At 46.8% G+C, this 23,175-nt stretch overlaps 1 protein-coding gene across 1 annotated transcript; it reads right to left on the reverse strand.

Annotated features, from left to right (window-relative positions):
- Window positions 1-2,814: 2,814 nt before the first annotated feature.
- Window positions 2,815-10,318, reverse strand: LOC140905127 (lysozyme C). The gene is made up of 4 exons (XM_073327823.1): window positions 8,745-10,318; window positions 7,770-7,934; window positions 5,141-5,219; window positions 2,815-3,282 (listed from the first exon to the last, which is right to left on the reverse strand). The coding sequence occupies exons 1-4, from the start codon at window positions 9,139-9,141 to the stop codon at window positions 3,216-3,218; spliced, it is 708 nt and encodes a 235-aa protein (XP_073183924.1). The 5' UTR covers window positions 9,142-10,318; the 3' UTR covers window positions 2,815-3,215.
- Between the last annotated feature and the right edge of the window lie 12,857 nt (window positions 10,319-23,175).

Genomic DNA, 23,175 nt, shown 5'->3' on the forward strand with positions numbered 1-23,175 from the left:
TTGAACTCACAACCTTGGGTTTAGCCGGCCAATGCTCAAACCACTGAGCTATCCCTAAGGCACCTTACTCCCGTTGAAATCTTTGGGGCTGGAGGAGGCTCTCACCAGAGGTGCAGGAGGTTGTGGCTGTCCCTCCCCATCAGACTTGGAGGGAGGCCAGGCCCCTAGCTCTGCATTTCTGGAAGGACCGGCTCAAAAAGGGATTAGCAGTCTCCATGATCCTTGTTGCCTAGGCCAGGGCCAGACAGCAAGTAGTCCAGGGCTCAGGCCCTGAAGCAGGGCAGAACAGCAAGCAGGCTAATGCCTCATGTCCTGTATCAGGGACACGGCAAACAAGCGCAAGCCTCTTGGCCTAAGGTGGGAAGGTTGCCCCTCAGAGATGGGGTTGGCAGCAAAGGATAGGGGGACCTTAGAATCATAGAATATCAGGGTTGGAAGGGACCTCAGGAGGTCATCTAGTCCAACCCCCTGCTCAAAGCAGGACCAATCCCCAACTAAATCATCCCAGCCAGGGCTTTGTCAAGCCGGACCTTGAAAACCTCTAAGGAAGGAGATTCCATCACCTCCCTAGGTAACCCATTCCAGTACTTCAGCACCCTCCTAGTGAAAAAGATTTTCCTAACATCCAACCTAAATCTCCTCCACTGCAACTTGAGACCATTACTCCTTGTTCTGTCATCTGTTACCACTGAGAACAGTCTAGATCCATCCTCTTTGGAACCCCCCTTCAGGTAGTTGAAAGCAGCTATCAAATTCCCCTTCATTCTTCTCTTCTGCAAATGAAACAATCCCAGTTCCCACAGCCTCTCCTCATAAGTCATGTGCTCCAGCCCCCTAATCATTTTTGTTGCCCTCCGCTGGACTCTTTCCAATTTTTCCACATCCTTGTTGTACTGTGGGGCCCAAAACTGGACACAGTACTCCAGATGAGGCCTCACCAATATTGAATAGAGGGGAATGATCATGTCCCTTGATCTGCTGGCAGTGTCTCTACTTATACAGCCCAAAATGTTGTTAGCCTTCTTGGCAACAAGGGCACACTGTTGACTCATATCCAGCTTCTCGTCCACTGTAACCCCCAGGTCCTTTTCTGCTGCCTAGCCATTCGATCCCTAGGCTGTAGCAGTACATGGGATTCTTCTGTCCTAAGTGCAGGACTCTGAAACTCATCAGATTTCTTTTGGCCCAATCCTCTAATTTGTCTAGGTCCCTCTGTATCCTATCCCTACCCTCCAGTGTATCTACCTCTCCTCCCAGTTTAGTGTCATCTGCAAACTTGCTGAGGGCTCAATCCATGCCATCCTCCAGATCAGTGTTTCCCAAACTTGGGACGCTGCTTGGCCAGGGAAAGCCCCTGGCTGGCCAGGCCAGTTTGTTTACCTGCCGAGTCCGCAGGTTCGGCTGATTGCGGCTCCCACTGGCCGCGGTTCACTACTCCAGGCCAATGGGGGCTGTGGGAAGCGGCGGCTGGTATGTCCCTCGGCCCACGCCGCTTCCCGCAGCCCCCATTGGCCTGCAGCGGCGAACCGCGGCCAGTGGGAGCCGCGATCGGCCGAACCTGCGGACGCGGCAGGTAAACAAACTGGCCCGGCCCGCCAGGGGCTTTCCCTGAATAAGCGGTGTCCCAAGTTTGGGAAACACTGCTCCAGATCATTTATGAAGATACTGAACAAATCTGGCCCAAGGACCGACCCTTGGGGCACTCTGCTTGATACCGGCTGCCAACTAGACATTGAGCCATTGATTGCTACCCGTTGAGCCGACAATCTAGCCAGCTTTCTATCCACCTTATAGTCCATTCATCCAGCCCATACTTCTTTAACTTGCTGGCAAGAATACTGTGGGAGACCGTGTTAAGAGCTTTGCTAAAGTCAAGGAATAACACATCCACTGCTTTCCCCTCATCCACAAAGCCAGTTATCTCGTCATAGAAGGCAATTAGGTTAGTCAGGCATGACTTGCCCTTGGTGAATCCATGCATGACCTTGGCTTCACTCTACTCCTCCCAGTCCCAGCCCAGGGGTTCTACTACGTGGTCAGTGGGGATCCCACCACAACACGCTGACCAGAATTCTGGCAACACAATTGGACTACTGTCTGGTACCCTGGGCTCCTTCCTATGATCAGCTTGCTGTGAAGCTGCACCTCTGTCTTGGGCACACCGCTAGCTGCAATCCCAATAGTTCCTCAGTGCCCTTGTCAGCTCTCTGATTTCTCTTGCCTGGTATGCTCCAATGGAGAGCTAACTCTGCCAGTTGGTAACAGTCTCCAAAGGAGCATCTGCTAGCTGGGGTTTGCCGGAGTGCTGGAAGTACCTCTCCTCTCCCTCTGACCTGACAGTGGATGATTCGTGCTTCAATACCTTATTGAACGGGGACCAGCGTGTGTGTTTGTCATGTTGACAATGTAAGAGGACCAGTGTTCTTAACTATTAATTTCTTTGCTTTTAAGTGCTTGGGTTGTGTAAATGATGTGATGAGTGGCATCAGTGTAGTTGCTACAATCTTAACATATTTTTTAAGCCCAAATTCATGTTTTTGGAACATAATTATATATAACAGATTACAATTCCGCACCATGTTTTTAGAAACTATGATAGTCAATATAAAACATGTAGGTCTCCCTGATTATGTTCTTCTCCCACAATCTTTATCTCATAGTACCAGGCCCTGTTCTTTAAAGGTATTTAGGCTCTTATTTTCCATTGAATGAACATCAATGGAAGTTAAGAGCCTAAATATGTTTGAAGACTTGGGCCCAAGTTCATAATCTCTTATTCAGTTTCTTTTGTATATTAACCAAGAATCACAAAAATGATGCGCAAAGTAAGTAATTTTATTGAGTGTAATGAATGTGAGCTCGAAAGCAAGATGACATAATATTACTAATTAGCAGAACAAAGTAGTAGCAGGATCTCACAGGAAAAACAGATCTGGCTTATTCTAATGTGTATACATAATATAGAGCTAATAGGAGCTCTTTAAAACTGTGTAGAACACAAAATAAGTTACTGCAGCTGGTCACATGGAACGATCCACAGCAAGGAGTAAAATATTTGCATTTTACCAGTCAGTTGCCCTGCAAACCTTTCTCCTGAATTTTTTTTATTCTGAACATGATTAATTGTAAAAGGGAAGCAAGCAAAGAGAATATTTTGCTCTATGTGAAAAGCTCCTTATTTATAAGGGAACCAAGATGCGATAAACCCCATCACTTTATAGCCCACAGCCACGGATCCACAGGGAGACATCTCGTCCTTTGCAGTTCTTTCTCCATGCCACCCTGTTGAGTTAAAAATCACATTAGTTGATTATGGCCATCTCATCAATTAGTGCAAAGCCACCCAAGAAAAAACCAACCAATTACATTTTTGTATGATTAACTTTTCTGCAGAGATCCGAGCTAATATAACAAATAATTTGCTACTGGTCCAATCCCAGCAGAGCACCTGCCTAGTCTGAATGGCCCAGCTGAGTCCTGGAGCTATGCATGCCTGAATAAATCCTGAGTCTGCCAACACTTCCTAAAAGGTTGTCAAATGGTTGTCAAAAGGCCCACTTACCAGCTGCTATTCCTGCCACATAAATTTGGTGTGTTTGTGACGCTGCTCAGAGGCAACAACTCCATGGGAGCTCCAGGGCTGGAGCACCCTTGGAAAAAAATTAGCATGTGCTTAGCACCCACTGACAGCCAAGCTTCCCCCTCCCCGCCCAGCGCCTCCCGTCCGCCAGCGGCCCCGATGGATCAGCTGTTTCGTGCCGTGCAGGAGATGCTGGGAGGGAGGCGGAGGAGTGGGGACAGGGCATGCTCTGGGGGGAGGGCAGAAAGAGGCGGGAAGAGGGTGGAGCAGGGACAGGAAGAGGTGGGTGGGGTAGGCCTTGGAGAACGGGGTGGAATGGGGGTGGGGCCAAGGTGCGCCAGGAGCAGAAAGAGGCTGGGTGGGGGTGGGGGCTACAAGGAAGGGGTGGAGCGAGGGTAGGGCCTGGGGCTAAGCAGGGTTTGAGCACCCCTGGGGAAAATTGGAAGATGGCCTGTGTGAATTGCTCTCTACTGGATGGAATCAAATTTGTTCAGTGTTGTGCCATAAGCACTATCCTGCTAAATAAAATTAATGAACATTTCCTTTTATCTCCAGCTGGAGGGCACTAAACTTCTGGAGAAAGGTGATTTAAGTTCCATCCCCACTGCCATATGAAAGATCAAGTGGCCCTGTTGTGCAGCATAGATGTAATCTTGAAGTCCCTGGTGGTTCTGGATTTGTTACTTTGGTGTTTGAATTCCTGGGAACCACAGATGCTCACCAAATACATTTCTCTAAGTAGAAGAGTGTGTGTGCTTCTGATGTGGTGGACAAGCAGGGCGAACCTGGGCAGGAAGGGGTTAATTGTCTGTCCTGAAGACAGCAGCTGAAGCCGGTCCCATTTCACCTGCCAGAAGTAACAAGTCTAGAGGGAATTAAAATGGAGGAAAAAGGCTTCAGAGCCAGTCACCTAACAGAGGGATCTTGGGTCTGAGGCCGAGAGGACCTAAGGGGTGGGCTGAGCAATCCTGAGCTAGGAACTGTCAGGTCAGCCAAGTCTGCGGAGGAGGTTTAGACTGGACTTTGTGCTGTTTTATTGGTCATTAGAAAAGTCAAACCCCAGAAGTAGGTGAGTTGTGAACCTAGAGAGGGCACTTGGACTGTTGTTTAGAGCAAATGGGATAGACTGCCATTCACAGTGCCAGTGCTCTATACTGGATGAAATCCAAACTGGTCAACTCTATGTCATAGACCGTACACCTTTAATAATGAATAGAGAGTTGTTTTCAGTCCAAGTGTAGGAGTTTTTCGAGGAGGAAGATCTGAGAGCTATCTCCACTGCTGCTGTAAAGGTCCAAGTCGCCTTCATGTGTATCAGAGCTACAACTGAGATGCCTCAATGTCCATAAATATATTGTGCTGTGAATCCTTAGTATACAAGTTCTGAGTTCAAATCTGTTAATAATTAAGCATGCAAATATTAGCAACCTGCTTGTTGCTTCTATACAAGCTTGTTTATCTGAAAGAAGATTGTAGTCTCTCTCTTTTAACTAGCCTCCCCCCTAACTGTACACACAAATATGTCACTGTTATTAGTTCTTGTAAGAGTTTTAGACGTACCATGCACCCATGCCATTAGGATCCTGAACAACTCTCTTTGCACAATTTACACTCGCTGTAATGTCTGCTGCCAGTAACTCTAAAAAAGAAATACAGTGGTAAGCGGAGGAAGAAAAAAACATTTTCCTCTTCATTTTTTTAAAATCAGTCATCTTAAAATGGATGCTGAAATAATATTTTATGTATTATTGTTTATTAATCAAGTTGATTACAGTAGCATCTAAGGACCAACCAAGAACAGGACCCTGTGGTGATAGGCACTGTACAAACATAGAATCGTAGATGTTCGTGTTCTGAAGATCTTAGAATCTAAATAGAAAGATAGACCCAGGGTAGGGAAAAGGGATATAACACACAAACAGAGTAAGCAATTTTCTGGTGTCAAGCATCATGTTAGTTCCACAATTTGATCTTAGCTTTAGAATGCTGTAAGTCTGTGGGCTAGTTATAGCATAACCAACTACTGTAAGTTGTCTTGTATCTTCCTCTGGCACATGTGATAATGGTCACTGCTATTATACACTCCTGGGGGAATTCTATGTCACTGTGTGCATGCATAATTGATGTGCTATGCATATTTTTAGGGTTTTTTCCCCCAGAAAATAGCTTCTGCCAGAAAGGTGCTACAGTTCCACCTTTTACCCACCAAAGGGTGCTGTGGCGCTCCCGGCCAACTAGGGAAGAGAAAGAGCCTGCAATGCCTTCTTCACAGCGCCTGTCGGGCCAGGTCAGGAGACAGGGGACATGGGGAGACAGACATCATGGGGCTGCTGCGGGATCACAGACAGGGGCTCATAAGGGCTAGTTGGGGAGGACAAGCTGGGGGAGGGCCTGAATGGGAGTGGAAGTGCTGGGCCACAGTGGGGAGGGAGTTGCAGGGCCACATGAAGATGGGGAGGGGGTTTAGGGCTGCATGAGGATGGGGGGAGGTGGCTGGCTGAGGGGGTTCAGGGACACATGGGTACAGGGGGAGGAGGTGCAGGGACACATTGGTATGGGGCCTGGCTAAGTGGGGGTGGAGGGACACATGTGGACAGGGGCATATGTGCCTGACTGAATGGGAGAGGCTAGGGGTCAGCCAGGGTCTGCATGGGGGAAGCTCCCTAACAATCCTTCCCCACCTCCCAAAAACACCTGTTCCATACTTTTCCCACCCATACCCAACAACCTTCTAAGTTCACACCCAGGCTCCTTCCCAGCAATTACTTCCCTCTCCCTCAGATCCTCTGTTACCCCTGACTCCCCCAAGTCTTTGCACTGCTTCTGAGGGGAGCAGGAAATATGGTTCTGTACTATAGTTTAAATGAGTTATTACTCAGAGTCCTGTATTAATATGCCTAGTAAGGAATCTATTTGTCAGAAAACATTTCCTGAATCTTTTTTGTTGTCTGTATTGTTACAGACATACTTGCTGACACGTATTTCAAAATAAATTACCAAAATGATTGAAACAGATGTGATTATATTGTGTTCTTTTGACAAATAAAATATGAAGAATTTTGCAGAATTTTAAAATATTGTGTACAGAATTTTTAATTTTTGGCATAGAATTCCCCCAGGAGTAAAGAGGCTATTGGAGACATTGTATTGAACTAGAAAGACCACTGGTTAGATCCAGTATGGCAATTGCTCTGTTTCTCTCTTTGAAGTTTCTATCTGTTTCTATTAGACTTTGCTGAATTCTATTTAATGGTTTTATTTCAGAACAAATGTCTTCTAGTACTATAAAGGGATACCACACCATCTGCTTCAATATAACACACTTGTCTGAAAATTTTAAACCAACTATTACCACAAGTAGCACCTAAAAGTCACCAGAAATTGAAAGAAATGAGAGAAAAATATTGTTTGGTATTTTTTCCATCTTCTTTCCTTGGTGCCCTTGATAGCTTTTGGGTGTAATATGTCTTAGGTGAGACCATAAATTCTGTGCTAACCCTCTCCAAAAGGGTTGGTTTTACTCTTTCTGAATAGCTATTTTGCTGGTTTTGTGTATAGTCAGACAGACAGTTTTCTATGTTGTTTGTGTGGGTCTCTCACACAGCAACAGAGGAGACAAGTCCAAAAAAAAAAAGAGGGATTGTAAAAATACAAAAACTGTCAGGGGACGGGAAGGTATATTGTAGTACTTGAAACTATTTTTAATTCTTTCTTAAAATGGACTAGATTTCAAGTTGATTGTGTCTCTTTAAATTAGAAACTTTAAATGTTTTTTTTTATAATGAAGCAAGGGCAGGAACCGGCATTTGTGCTGGCCTTCTGCACAGTGGTGAACTTCATCCTCTGAGAACAAAGTTACATGTACTCAAATCAACATAACCGGTAAGTAGTAAATGCTTCTCGAAAAGGGAATTGTTTTTACTAAAGAAACATAAAACAGAAAGTCAGAAAAGAAGGAACACAATTCCTTTTTAAAAAATCCTTTGGGAATTCCCCTTTTATAGCACACATGCATCCCCACACATTGCAACCTCGCCCTTCTGTCTGTAGAATAAGGGGTTGGTTTTTTAATGTAGGGCTACTAGGAGCAAAATATGGCCTCAGTTATAACTTTGCAATGCTATAGGCTCACACAAACAGGCAGAATTTGCCCTTCATAGTGTTACCTGTAGGAACATATTGCACCTACCATGACACTGGATTTTACATGCGTTCTTGGCTCTTGGAGTCTTGCCATCATTACACCACCAGTGGCTGTTGATCTGTAAAATCCCATAGTCAGTGCTTTGGTCACCAGGGTTATAGTTCGTGGCTCCTGTGTTAAAGTTGCTCTCGTATCTTGCTGCGCACACCCCTGTGAAGGTTCCATTTAAAAAAAATAACCACACACAGACTGATGTATTTTCTCTGGTGATACAAACTCCTCATAGCTTGATACTTTACAGAAATATGAATCTAAATGCCCCTATATCACTGGTTTGTAGATGATGTAAATGATTATGTAATACAAAATACACACAGGCAGTTTTGCTTCCCATTAAATTGATCAGATTCACAATCCTTATTTAATATGAAGAGTAAGAAAAAAACATTCTACATGGAAAACTTTTGATTGTCATGTGAACACCACATGGGGCCAATATCTTTGAAGGAAACACCAGTGAGTGTTTTGGGGTGTAGAGTTGCCAACTTTCTAATTGCTGAAAATCAAACTCCTGAGCCCCTGCCACAGCCCCACCTCTTCCCCCAAAGCCCTGCCCCCACTCACTCTTCTCTCGCCCTCCCCGTATTGCTCCATGCTCTCCCCGCTCCCTGTTGCTGGATTGTCTCATCCTCCCTCCCTCACCAGCTGGGCTCCCTCTGCTCCGGGGCCTGGACAGGAGCTGCAGTCAGACGCAGAGCCTACCGCACGGTTGTCTGCAGATAGAAGGCGACCCTAGTTGAGCAGGGGCTGTCAAAGGTTGATGACCCAGTACCTCCCCTCCCACTCCCACCCTCTCTGGTAAACGGACTTTTGGTCTCCAGTCAGTACATCTGACTGGACACTGCTGGGTCCCCTTTTTGACTGGACTTTCCAAAGGAAAATGGGCACCTGTCAACTTATCCCCATTCCCTCCCCGCCCCCTGAATCACATAGACATCTCCTCCAAGGCAGCAGACTTACAATGTCCCAAGCTGTAGCCGTGGTATCCATCCAGCCCAAGCCTTTTCATTGCTCTTGCCAGCTCACACCTTTCATAGGTCTTCCCACGAGCAGCCAGGGGCAGGAGGAGAAGCCCCAGGATTAGCAAAGCCTTCATGCTGGTGGTGTAGCAAGCCCAGGCTCCTATCACTGAGACTAGAGACGATGTGTGCCTGCTAATAGTGGGGAGGAACAACAGGGAACAGCTCAAATCACGCTCCGCCCGGAAAGCAGTGGCCCTTCCCTTAGCTCTCAGCTGTCCCTCCTGCCACACTGGGCAGCTAAAGCAGCAGCCCCTCCCTGCAGCTCCCAGCTTTGAATGATAAACTGCAAATACTTTGGTAGGTGGGTTAAAAGGTTGTCTAGTTCTCTGTGGCATCTGTAAGTTCTGCTATGTCTTTGGAAATGCAGTGTGCCTAGTGGACTGGGCACTGGACTGGGATCCAACAGACCTACATTGTAGTGCAAGCTTTGCCTCTGGTCTGCCGGGTGACCTTGAACAAGTTACTTTACCTCTGCCTCAGTTTCCCCATATGCAGAAAGGGGATAATGATACCTCTCTTGTGGCCTATATGCTCTGTCTAGGTATTGCTAGGTATTCTTATGCTGAGCAAGAGCTATTTTAAACTTACACTAATAAGTCTCAGTAATGACTGGCTTTCTACACCCTAAGAGAACAGTTTATACTATATCTTTTTCTCCAGGGGTGGGAGAACACCTTTATTACAGGGATGTGTGCTAAATTAGGGCCCTGGCGCTGTCTACCAACTACTGATACCAACAGGGCCTGCTCAGCAGACCTAAATTCGCAATAGCACTTTGCAGACATTGACTTTGATGTGTAAATTTAAAAAAATTAATATGAATGTGAATTTTGTTTTTGTAACAACTACAAGGTCAGATGCTAAGATTTCTGTTTCTGTAACACTGCAGAATGACAATAGTGACTCTGTAGTTAATGTTGTGACTGAGTTTCCCATTACAAGCCTGATTTGGGCTACTCCATCTAAAATGCCCAACCAGAGGAGTGTCAGCTTCGAAACCGCTAGGAGAGGCCTGAGGGAGAGGGAAGACTTTACTAAAAAGCTGAAATGAATTGGACACCCTAAGCGCAGAAGTTCAGAAACAAACATTCTTCTTTTGAGTGGGGGGGAGGCTGGGGAAGGAGGAGGGGTTAGTGTATATATATTTGTCCCTCTGTAGTAAAATAACGTGAGGAAAGATCACATTAAGGTTACTGAGTACATCTGTGTGCTAGCCTGTTGGCCCAGAGTTGAATCTAGTTTGTGCTTCTTAATGATGACTTTCCAAACTTTCCAGTGTGCGAGTTTCCCTGAATTTCCTAGGTTTACTCAGGCCCGCCGATGGGGGAGCGAGGGAGTAATGGGGCAATTGCCCAGGGGCCCAGGTGGTTTAAAAGGGCCCGTGGGGGCCCCGGCCGCTGCCACCGGCAGCGCAGCAGAGGTAAGGCAGGCTTCCTGCCTGCCCTCACTCCACACTGTTCCCGGAAGTGGCTAGAACGGCTCTACGGCCCTGGAGGGGACAGGGGGTCTCCGCACACTGCCCCCCGCACCCATCACTGGGGTGGTGTCTGTGGGAAGTGGCACACGGAGACCCCCTAGACCCCCCCGGCTAGGAGCCGCTGCCAGGGTGTGCCGGTCACTTTCAGGAGCCACCTGAGGTAAGTGCCAACCCCCTCCTGCACCCCAACCCCCTTCCCCATCCTAAAGCCTGCACTGTGCACCCCAACTCCTGCCCAGAGCCTGACCCCTCTCCCTCACCCAAACTCCCTCCCAGAGCCCACACCCTGTTCTTTATTATTATGAAAGCAAGGATGGCCCAGTGGTTAGGGCAGTGGCTTGGGGACACAGTTCCCTCTTCTGCCACAGATTTCCTCTATTGTTTAGTCTCTGTGTGCCTTCGCTCCCTACATTATGGAGGTGGCATGCAGTGCTCACATACTTTGATGGTGGGAGCCATTTAAATGCCATAGATGGACTCTATGTGCTATGGGCCTCTGTTTTTCCATAACAAATACAGCTAAAATGCTCCATTCTTGGGCCCCAGGCCTAGATTGTTACCTTACTGCACATGCAATTTATATATGTTAAGGAAAACCCCACACACCAGAACAGTACTGTATTGATTTTTATCTTAATTAGGAGAATTGTGCAAATACAGGCAGAGAAGAGAACAGCACTATGAAGAAAGCCCTTTTGGGAAATACCGAATTAGTATTTTTAACTACTTGTTAAGAAATGTGTGGTTTTCTGTTACTCAAAGAAAAACATACATTGTTTCGTTTCCTCATTCATCTGTCAACCATTAGATTTTAACAAAGCACTGCAGAAGTTTACAAAATGAGAGGTGTAAATATATATCTCTAGTCCCATTTGTGCCAGTGTAATTCCAGGTCCAGCACTGTCTCCATTATAAATCACAGGTTCTTCCTTGATGGGGAGAGGAGCCATTTTTGGAGCCACAAGATTTTTCCTACTTTCACATTTTCTTCTCAACCTGCTATCCAAAAGACATTGGAGTCCTAGGCCCAGATGCTCAAAGGTATTTAAGTGCCTAACTCCCATTGAAATCTATGCTGGGCTGAAGGTTGCTCTCCCCAGAAGCCATCAGCACCAGTGCAGCCAGAAGCATTGCTGGTACAAGATGCTTTTCCCTTTCCTCAAGTCTCCGTCATCAGGGCCTAAGTGCATGTTCTGCACAGCAATGCTATCGAGTGCAATTTTTCCCAGGCTGGCCCAAAAGCAGAAGAGCAAGGGCCAGACTCTCAGCTGGAACAAATCCATGACTTCAATGGAGCTACACCAATTTACATCTGCTGAGGATCTGGACCAAAGTTGGAGAGTTCTTTTCCATACAATGTATGGCCAGACAGGAGAGCCCTAAACGATGTTGTTCAGGATTTCCTAACTTCAGAAAGTATAAAAAATATCAACTGTGGCAATTTAGTGAAGATAACACCCCAAATCTGTCATTTTAAATGTTGATTTTGGGGGTATTTTTAGTATGATCTTTCAGTCTTTGTGGGTGATAGACATTTATATAGTGTTTTTCACCAAAAAAGCCAAAGCACCAGACTAGCTATAAAACTGTGTAATCAGAGAACACTCCACCTGCCCCTGAATGCAGCTACCTCTGACACTGAAAACCTTTAAACAGTACAAAGCAGCATGACATTGAAGAATTCTGTGTCCATTGTGAGTTCTAGCTGAACATAGATAGCCAGAATGGAATCACCCCACTGGAATCTGACTCGAGTTTAAACTATGACTGCTAACTCTTCTTAGGTCTTTAGAAGCAGGGCTGTACTGCCAATATTTTAACAATGGGCTCCCTCAAAAGTGTGCCATTCCCAGGGTAAAATACTCCCCCTTACCCTCCTCGTGCCCCCAATATAAAAAAATTCAATTCTACACCCTTTCCCTCAACAAACAGCCCTAGCTGACACAACCACTACCCTTTTCCTGGCCCAGTACTTCTTGCGTCACCACGTTTTCCCCCAAACCACCCTCTCATAGAAGGCTCCTTGAGGTGGGTCCCTTACATGACAGCTCTTCCTCACAGAAATAGCAATGATGTCAGGTGCCTGCCTGTGGCTTCTTCAGGCAGCAGTTGTGGTAGGTTGGGGTGATGTCCCTTCTGTGTTGATCGTTGGTTGGGTATTGAGTCCCCTTTGTTTCTTAATGTTGATGGCTCTTCTCTATGTGACATGGGAGGTTAGGAGTTAGAGTGGGTTTCCAGTGGCTGTATTACCCGAGAATTGAGAGGTGTGTTATTCCAGAATTTGATTATGCTAATTACAGCCATATTATGTGTATTCAGCCACCATGAATTAATAAAACAGAACACCACATAGTTAAGGGTTAATTTGCACCAGCAGGGCTTGTGGAGAATACAGGCTCCAAGCTTACAGTTTCTATTTATCGTGATGGGAGGAGGGGAGAAAAGCATCAACAAATTATGAGACTGAAAGAAAATAAGTGGATGGAGACCTTGAGCTTGGGCGCTTTTGATATAGAAGCTTATTATGGCTAAGATTGTTAGGAATGTTTTGTTAATAAGCAGTTGTTTGAAGTTAGGAGAAGTGATGACCCACTAGGGGTCACAATGAGCTATGAGTTTTGTAAAAAGTAATTATAAAAAAACTAGATAATGGAGTATACTTTGGAGCAGTTCTCTGAAGCTATCCTGAGAGACTTTTTCCCAACACCATATTCTCTGGCAGGGAAGCGCCTGGCCATTGCTGATCTGCTGCTAATCACTCAATACCATCTCAGAGTTTAGGTAATTATTTGGAATGTTCTAAACCTATTGCTTATGTCTGTGTGTGCTTAAATCTAATAAATAGTAGTTTTAGGTAAGAGCCCACTTACTTATATCAATCTTTCATCAGCTGGAAGCGCTGTATTCCCATTGATTTATTCCTGACACTGCCTGGAATGAAACAGTTAAGTTACTACTGGTTTGGGTTCTGAAAACCCTGGGTAATGGATCTGGTGAGCCAGTTGCCAGGAGTGATGGAGAGGAGGGGACAATTGATACAAGTAGTTTTTGTTTGCAGTAAGGGAAGGGAATGGTGGAACAGGATTGCAAGCTGTAATTTTCCATGTTGTAGCCCATGAGTTGATTTATGGTTACATTCTGCTTCTGATTCAGGGCTCAGGCTGACAGCCTGATCGGGTAAGAAGACATGTTAGAAGGAAAGGGAACATCTGGAAAGAAAGAAAAGTTGGAAATGATCTTGGGAAATAGCTTGAATGATTTTGTACAGGAGCATGGTATTGGTCTCTGGAAGCCTGGGAGCTTCCTGTGGCTCTGTAAGCGGATGGTAGTGATGATAGTAGGTACAGAGATAGATCAGTTAATGACAGAAATAGAGGAGTTAAAGAAAGATAAAGTTGAGAAAGACAAAGAGATATCCAGCCTGAAGGCTGAATCATATACCCTTTTACCTTTCAAGGGAAACAGTTGTGTCTTGCCACGGTCCTCATGGGCTTGAACAATGCCCCTATTATTTGTCAAGATGCCCCTGTAGTCAAGATGTGGGATGGTATGCCTGAAGGAGACAGTGTGATTTCTTATGTGGATGACAACCTGGTTTTCACTCAGACCCCAAGGAAGAGAATTTGGAAGTATTGGACAGGGTGTTACAAAAGATTCAGGAAGCTGGGTTTAAAATAAATCCAAAGAAAGACCCAATCGTGGTCCCAACAAGTAGACTATTTTGGAGTGATTTTGAGATTTCCCCTGATCAACAGAATGTGGAACTGATACTTAAACTACCAATTCCCACAGATGTCACAGCTCTTAGATCCTTTCTGGGAATGGTTAATTTCTCCCGAGATGTTATTGAGGGAGTTTCAGAGAGGGCATCACGTGAAAGGTCTGGCAGGCGAGACGAACCACCCTGAGCTCCTTCACATTGATATGGAGCAACTGTTCTGCTCCGGACCATAACCCCTGCGTCATGAGGTCCCCCAGGTAAGCCCCCCATCCGGGGTGTGACACGTCCGTCACCAGCATCTGGTCCAGTTGTGGGGCCGCAAAGGGGATGCCTTCGCAAACCGCAGGCTGGGACTGCCACCACAGCAGGGAGTCCAGCACGTCCCTTGGGGCTGTCACTACCAAGTCCACGGGGTCCCTGCCTGGGCGGTACACCCAAGCGAGCCACGCCTGCAGAGTCCTGAGTCTCAGTCTGGCATGCCTGACCACGTGTGTGCATGCTGCCCTGTGGCCCAGCAGCCGCAGGCAGCACCTGGCCGTTGTCATTGGAAACTGGCGCAAGGAGGCCACCGGTTGCTGGATAACCTAGAATTGGGATACCGGAAGGCTTGCTCTGGCCTGCACCGCATCCAGGACTGCCCCTATGAATTCCACTTTCTGCATGGGTACGAGCGTGGACTTGGGGACGTTGACCAGGAGCCCCAGCTCGCGGAACAATCTCAGGGCCACCTCCACATGGCCCCGCACTTCCGCCTCGGATGGGCCCGCCTGGAGCTGGGATGTGAGTCCATGCGACGGCACTGGGATCGGTGCCGGTCTCTCCGGTTTATCCTGGGGAGATGCTGGAGGCCTGGATACTGTAGTCTCCTGCACCGTCTGGCATCTGTGTGGGGACCGGGACCGCTGCATTGAGTAACTTGCCCTGGACGGAGCCCCTTGGTGCTCCTGATAGGCCCAGGGGGTCCAGAAGGCCCAATGGCCTGGCGGCCCTCATTGGAGTTGCCAGCCCACCTGAGGGTCCGTGCTGTCTGGGGCCCGGTGCGAGTAGCTATAGCTGCCGGAGTCGGCTCAGGACTGCAGTGACGCTGATCGCGAAGGCTACGACAGTGCCAACGATCTGTGCTGGTGGGAGAACGAGCGGCAGCAGGACCATCGGCGGGAGTCCTCTGGTGAGGGCCTTCTTGACTCCTCCCAGTGCCGGTCTCTGGGTGGTGCCAGAGACCGGCCTTCTGGGCCGCTGGCAACTGTGAGTCCGCGGAGTTGGAGCTAGACTGTGACCAACTCCAGGAGCGGTGCCGGGACGGTGTCCTCGAGTGGCACACCATTGCTGGCTTACCCCTCGATGGCACCCGAGGCATGGGGTGCTGGATGATTCTCCCCATTTGGGAGGGGGCTTGCCGCCAACAGCTCAATGAGGTCCTTTGCAGCCTCAAAGGTGCCAGGCGTGGAGGGCTGATCCGTTATGCCCTCGAGCCCATCGTCCACACTGAGCTCACTTAGGTCTGGGCTCGGTGGGGCTTGTGCTGCCGGAACCGCGGCCTTCCCGCTCTTATCGGCACTCGGGGCCTTGGGAGGTGCCGGCCTCCTGTGCAGGGAATGACAGCGCCTTCCTGTCAGCTGTGCCGGGGGCCGCCCCGGGGAGGATGAGTGGTGCCGGGGCCTAGTCTGGTGCTCTGGGGCCGACAGTTTACAGGGCTTAGCCAGTGCCGGGTCTCTCGACGGCTCTGGGACACCATGCACCGAGGAAGCCTGAGCCAGCATTGGGCGCTCCGGGTGGCAGATTATTGCTTAAAATATTTCTTTTACAAATACCCTGGCTGATTGCAGGCAAAACAGGAATTGCCCCCACATTTTCCTGTTTTTATTCTATAGGCAGGCCAGGTTTCAATGGCTTTTATCTTTTAAGGATTATGGGGAAATTATCCCACTGTTTAGTCATTAAATCCCTGAGGTGGGGTACCTCAGTTTTCCTCCTTATACAGCAGATCAAGTTTATAATGTTTTTCCTGCTGTGTTAAGCTTTAAGTTTATTTACAGGTAATAGCTGAGAAGCATCATTACCATATGACCTTAAAGGGTTTTTCCAAAAATCATACACACTATACATTGTTACAGGGGTACTGATTATCATTAAATTTATTAAAATTATCTTGTTATCCCATGCCTTTTATTTAGACAATTTGTTTGCTGACCAGGTGTGTCCTTTATCTGCAGTTCCTTGGTGCTGCTAGTTCTTTCCTTCCTTTATCAGTTAGGTAATTTGCATTTTCACAGAAGCTTCCTGCTTTTGGATTTAAAGCCATCAGCAGCTCAGAGACTCTATCTTAAAAGGGACACAATCAACTTTCACCAGAGTTTCGATTACTTTTAACTTCTGCTTGCAAAACACACAGCAATCTGAAAAAGAAAACCCAACCTATTGTGGCTCCCTTTGGAGCCCTAATAGCATTTTAATTAAGTAGCATGGTATGTTTGCATTTCTTTTGCCCCTTCTACAATATACCTTGCACATGTTCTGGGGCAAATGCACATTCCTTCCATCGTTTAACTTTTATAACATCCATATCAATTTTTACATATGGTGTAACTATTTCTTTTTTTGCTTAGAGTTTTCATGTATCTTTATCAAAGTGACAGTCTGATTACTCAGAGCCATTTTAAGACTCAGTGTTTCTAACATTGCTTCTTTTTGTTTCAGAGTAACAGCCGTGTTAGTCTGTATTCGCAAAAAGAAAAGGAGTACTTGTGGCACCTTAGAGACTAACCAATTTATTTGAGCATGAGCTTTTGAGCTGTAGCTCACGAAAGCTCATGCTCAAATAAATTAGTTAGTCTCTAAGGTGCCACAAGTACTCCTTTTCTTTTTGTTTTGTGCACCTCACCCCTGCTGTTGCTTCAGAGGGGCACTGTCTTTTTTAAATTTCGTATTTATTTATTTTTTTACTATAGCTCTCATCTGCTATTTTGTTACAAAAACAAACAAACAAAAACCAACCAACCAAACAAAAAGAATCCAAATTTTTTTTTCTTCTGATTTTGACTGCCCTGCTGCAGCCACAACTTAATAACATTTTAAATTTTGTAAAGCATTGAGTTACCTTTTAAAGGTTAAATGCCAAATCCCAAAGCCAAACAACACTAATTACCTGTGTCTAGCAAAAAGGTCTGTCAGTTTTGCAACTTTGAATTAAAGAGTCAAATGGATTTTTAGTGGCATTATTTAAAACAAAAACAAAACCAATTAGTCCTCAGAACTTTACATATTTACACACACACAGATAGATACATACACATTTTCTTTTCCTTAACATCCCTTCCACACTGCTCTGGTTTTTTTTTTTTTTTTTTACATCTTACATTCCCCTTTTACATTTGAGACAGTTAAGTTCCAGTAGAACCCTCTTATGTTCTTTTAGCAAATTTGACTAAATTGTCCAGTCAAATGATTTTAATCAGATAGTTTATTTTTGCTTGGCTAATTTACAGACATTCCTTTGGAAAAGGGCCCATTTTTCTTTCAGAATGGCTGCAAAGAAACCAAGAATGCTCTTTCTCTAACACTTTTCCTTTTTAACATTTTCACAAAGTTTAGCTGCTTAATTCCCTCCAGACTCTGCAGAGTTAACCTTTTTACTCTGTTTTCTCTTTGTAATTATGCCTGGGGGTGCTGTACATAGGACCTTCTCCCCCTTTACCTGCATCCCTCCAGCCTCTGCAGAGTTAACTTTTTCACTCTCTTTTTGCATTCTTGGAGTGCCTCTTTCACTATTTTCAGCTGGCTTTGGGTATTTGTAGCCAGCACTTTCCAATTGTCTGCTCCCTTTTCCGTTTGTGCCTTTTCCTCTTTACATGAAGACAAGCGGAGGGAAGAATCCTTACATGCCTCCCACAACAACCAAATTGCTGCTGCATCTCTTTTGGCAGCACTAGAAGGTTTGTATATGAGGATAGACTGAGCCAGTCTATCCTCTAGGTCCGAAATAGTGCAGACATCAGCTAGGGCTTGTTTAGTCCAAGGACTGTGCCCAAATTTTTGAAGGATTTGTTTAAAAGGTGTAATTTCTTTAACAAAAGGTGAGGTTGGAGTTCCTTCTGACTCCATTCCTCCCTCTGGTACTGGCTTACCCTGTTTTCTTTTTAACATGGATATTTCAATCTCTTTGTCACTGCTGGTATTACTTAGCAAGTGACACAGCCTAGATTCTGAAATCATAGCTTAATCTATGCGTTTTTCCCCTGCTACCTTCCCGGAGGCCAGCAGGTCCGGTTAACCTATTTCTCCTTGCTACCTTCTCGGAGGCCAGAAGGTCTGGTTAACCTGTTCTTCCCTGCTACCTTCTCGGAGGCCAGCAGGTCCCCTTGCTACCTTCCCGGAGTCCAGCAGGTCTGGTTAACCTAATAGAAATGCCTAGCTCAATAGAGCTGGCGGTGTGCACACCAATATTTACAATAACTGAGGTTTTTTACCAATATTCCCCCTTTCGCAATTCTCCACCAAAATGTTGTACCAATAAATTAAAATCCAGCAGGATCTTATTAAAGGCGAAAAGGCAAAATACACCATTTATTGTGAATACAGAAAGAATCATAGTAAGCAGTTAGTTATAGCTATAACATTCCATTCAATCTCATATTTATTCACACATTCATTCATACACACACACACAGGTTCTGCAAGGTTGTTATCATAGTTACCAGCCTTAGCCCTGGTCTACACTAGGACTTTAGGTCAAATTTAGCAGCGTTAAATCGATGTAAACCTGCACCCGTCCACACGATGAAGCCCTTTATTTCGACTTAAAGGGCTCTTAAAATCGATTTCCGTACTCCACCCCGACAAGTGGATTAGCGCTTAAATTGGCCTTGCCGGCTCAAATTTGGGGTACTGTGGACACAATTCAATGGTATTGGCCTCTGGGAGCTATCCCAGAGTGCTCCATTGTGACTGCTCTGGACAGCACTCTCAACTCAGATGCACTGGCCAGGTAGACAGGAAAAGAACTGTGAACTTTTGAATCTCATTTCCCGTTTGGCCAGCGTGGCAAGCTGCAGGTGACCATGCAGAGCTCATCAGCAGAGGTGACCATGATGGAGTCCCAGAATCGCAAAAGAGCTCCAGCATGGACTGAACGGGCGGTATGGAATCTGATTGCTGTATGGGGAGAGGAATCCGTGCTATCAGAACTCTGTTCCAGTTTTCGAAATGCCAAAACCTTTGTCAAAATCTCCCAGGCCATGAAGGACAGAGGCCATAACAGGGACCCGAAGCAGTGCCGAATGAAACTTAAGGAGCTGAGGCAAGCCTACCAGAAAACCAGAGGCGAACGGCCGCTCCGGGTCAGAACCCCAAACATGCCGCTTCTATGATGAGCTGCATGCCATTTTAGGGGGTTCAGCCACCACTACCCCAGCCGTGTTGTTTGACTCCTTCAATGGAGATGGAGGCAATACGGAAGCAGGTTTTGGGGACGAAGAAGATGATGATGATTGATGAGATTGTAGATAGCTCACAGCAAGCAAGCAGAGAAATCGGTTTTCCCGACAGCCAGGAACTGTTTCTCACCCTGGACCTGGAGCCAGTACCCCCCGAACCCACCCAAGGCTGCCTCCTGGACCCAGCAGGTGGAGAAGGGACCTCCGGTGAGTGTACCTTTTAAAATACTTTAAATATACATGGTTTAAAAGCAAGCATGTGAAAGGATTAATTTGCCCTGGCATTCGCGGCTCTCCTGGATGTACTCCCAAAGCCTTTGCAAAAGGTTTCTAGGGGCGGTTCAATACAAGACAGGACACGGCTTTAGGCAAGCAAGCAGGCTGGTCTGCTGATGGGATTTTCCCTGTCAGCTTTTCCACCTCTTTTATTTCTCTCCCCCCTGCGCATCACATACCCCAACCGACCGCAAAAGGCATCAACAAAGGAAATAATATGACTTTGATTAATATTCCTATTTACTAGCCTCTATCTACTACAATCTTTATTCTCAGGCCTTGAGTTTCGGCCGAGGAAGCTTCCCACGGCTGATGTCCTTATTTTGACTTCCCAGATGGTCCATGTTTTCATGGTCCATGTCCTTGGATAGAACAGAGCAATGTGCGCATTGCTCCTACACAACAGTCAGGGTGTGCCCTGACTGTTTCCAGGTGCATGAACGCTACATGAACCCTTCAGTTTCTGGGGAGGGCAGCCTTATTGCGTCCTTCATGGTAGGACACTTTACCACTCCAGGCCAGTAACACGTACTCGGGAATCATTGTACAACAAAGCATTGCAGTGTATTTTTGCTGGCGTTCAAACAACATCCGTTCATTATCTCTCTGTGTTATCCTCAGGAGAGTGAGATATCATTCATGGTCTCCTGGTTGAAATAAGGTGCTTTTCTTCAGGGGACACTCAGAGGAGCCCATTCCTGCTGGGCTGTTTGCCTGTGGCTGAACAGAAATGTTCCCTGCTGTTAGCCACAGGGAGGGTTGAGGGGGTAGCCACGCGGTGGGGGGGGAGGCAAAATGTGACCTTGTAACGAAAGCACATATGCTATGTATGTAATGTTAACAGCAAGGGTTACCCTGAAAGAGTGTAGCCACTGTTTTATAAAATGTGTCTTTTTAAATACCGCTGTCCCTTTTTTTTTCTCCACCAGCTGCATGTGTTTCAATGATCACAGGATCTTCTCCTTCCCAGAGGCTAGTGAAGATTAGAAAGAAAAAAAATGCACTCGTGATGAAACGTTCTCTGAGCTCATGCTGTCCTCCCGCACTGACAGAGCACAGACGAATGCTTGGAGGCAAATAATGTCAGAGTGCAGGAAAGCACAAAATGACCGGGAGGAGAGGTGGCGGGCTGAAAAGAGTAAGTGGCGGGCTGAAGCTCAAATGTGGCGGCAGTGTGATGAGAGGAGGCAGGATTCAAAGCTGAGGCTGCTGGAGGACCAAACCAGTATGCTCCAGTGTATGGTTGAGCTGCAGCAAAGGCAGCTGGAGCACAGACTGCCACTACAGCCCCTGTGTAACCAACCACCCTCCTCCCCAAGTTCCAAAGCCTCCTCACCCAGACACCCAAGAACGCGGTGGGGGGGCCACCAGCCAACCAGAGACTCCGCCACAGAGGATTGCCCCAAAAAAAGAAGGCTGGCATTCAATAAATTTTAAAGTTGTAAACTTTTAAAGTGCTATGTGGCATTTTCCTTCCCTCCTCCACCACCCCTCCTGGGCTACCTTGGTAGTCATCCCCCTATTTGTGTGATGAATGAATAAAGAATGCATGAATGTGAAGCAACAATGACTTTATTGCCTCTGCAAGCGGTGATCGAAGGGAGGAGGGCAGGGTGGTTAGCTTACAGGGAAGTAGAGTGAACTAAGGGGCGGGGGGGTTCATCAAGGAGAAACAAACAGAACTTTCACACCGTAGCCTGGCCAGTCATGAAACTGGTTTTCAAAGCTTCTCTGATGCGTACCATACCCTCCTGTGCTCTTCTAACCACCCTGGTGTCTGGCTGCACGTAACCAGCAGCCAGGCGATTTGCCTCAACCTCCCACCCTGCCATAAACGTCTCCTCCTTACTCTCACAGATATTGTGGAGCACACAGCAAGCAGTAATAACAGTGGGAATATTGGTTTCGCTGAGGTCTAAGCGAGTCAGTAAACTGCGCCAGCGCGCCTTTAAACGTCCAAATGCACATTCTACCACCATTCTGCACTTGCTCAGCCTGTAGTTGAACAGCTCCTGACTACTGTCCAGGCTGCCTGTGTACGGCTTCATAAACCATGGCATTAAGGAGTAGGCTGGGTCCCCAAGAATACATATAGGCATTTCAATGTCCCCAACAGTTATTTTCTGGTCTGGGAATAAAGTCCCTTCCTGCAGCTTTTGAAACAGACCAGAGTTCCTGAAGGTGCGAGCGTCATGTTCCTTTCCCGGCCATCCCACGTTGATGTTGGTGAAACGTCCCTGTGATCCACCAGAGCTTGCAGCACTATTGAAAAGTACCCCTGGCGGTTTATGTACTCGCCGGGTTGGTGCTCCGGTGCCAAGATAGGGATATGGGTCCTGTCTATGGCCCCACCACAGTTAGGGAATCCCATTGCAGCAAAGCCATCCACTATGACCTGCACATTTCCCAAGGTCACTACCCTTGATATCAGCAGATCTTTGATTGCGTGGGCTACTTGCATTACAGCAGCCCCAACAGTAGATTTGCCCACTCCAAATTGATTCCCAACTGACCGGTAGCTGTCTGGCGTTGCAAGCTTCCACAGGGCTATTGCCACTCGCTTCTCAACTGTGAGGGCTGCTCTCCTCTTGGTATTCATGCGCTTCAGGGCAGGGGAAAGCAAGTCACAAAGTTCCATGAAAGTGCCCTTATGCATGCGAAAGTTTCGCAGCCACTGGGAATCGTCCCAGACCTGCAACACTATGCGGTCCCACCAGTCTGTGCTTGTTTCCCGAGCCCAGAATCGGCATTCCACAGCATGAACCTGCCCCATTAGCACCATGATGCATGCATTGGCAGGGCCCATGCTTTCAGAGAAATCTGTGTCCATGTCCTGATCACTCACGTGACCGCGCTGACGTCGCCTCCTCGCCCGGTATCGCTTTGCCAGGTTCTGGTGCTGCATATACTGCTGGATAATGCGTGTGGTGTTTAATGTGCTCCTAATTGCCAAAGTGAGCTGAGCGGCCTCCATGCTTGCCTTGGTATGGCGTCCGCACAGAAAAAAGGCGTGGAACAATTGTCTGCCGTTGCTCTGACGGAGGGAGGGGCGACTGGCGACATGGCTTACAGGGTTGGCTTTAGGGAGCTAAATCAACAAAGGGGGTGGCTTTACATCAAGGAGTATTTCAGGCAGGACTTCACGGATGGTTCCAATAAGAAATGGTGCACCTAAGTTATTGTTCTTATTGGAACAAGGAGGTTAGTCTGGCCTCTGATTGATACATGGCTAGATTTACTTCGCTGCACCTTCTCTGTGAGTGATTGCAGTGTGACCTAGAGGAATTAGTCCCCTAGACGGGGGAGGGGGAGGAAGCAAATGAGTACAAAACAAATCTGGTCTATTTTTTGTTTTGATCCACTCCATCTATCTTTTACATCTTTGGCTAGCAGCAGACGGTGCAGAAGGACTGCATGCCATCCACATCTCATGGCTGCCCGGCAGAAGATGATGCAATAGGAC

Source organism: Lepidochelys kempii, chromosome 1 (genome assembly GCF_965140265.1).
Source record: "Lepidochelys kempii isolate rLepKem1 chromosome 1, rLepKem1.hap2, whole genome shotgun sequence".
Classification (NCBI taxonomy): Eukaryota; Metazoa; Chordata; order Testudines; family Cheloniidae; genus Lepidochelys; species Lepidochelys kempii.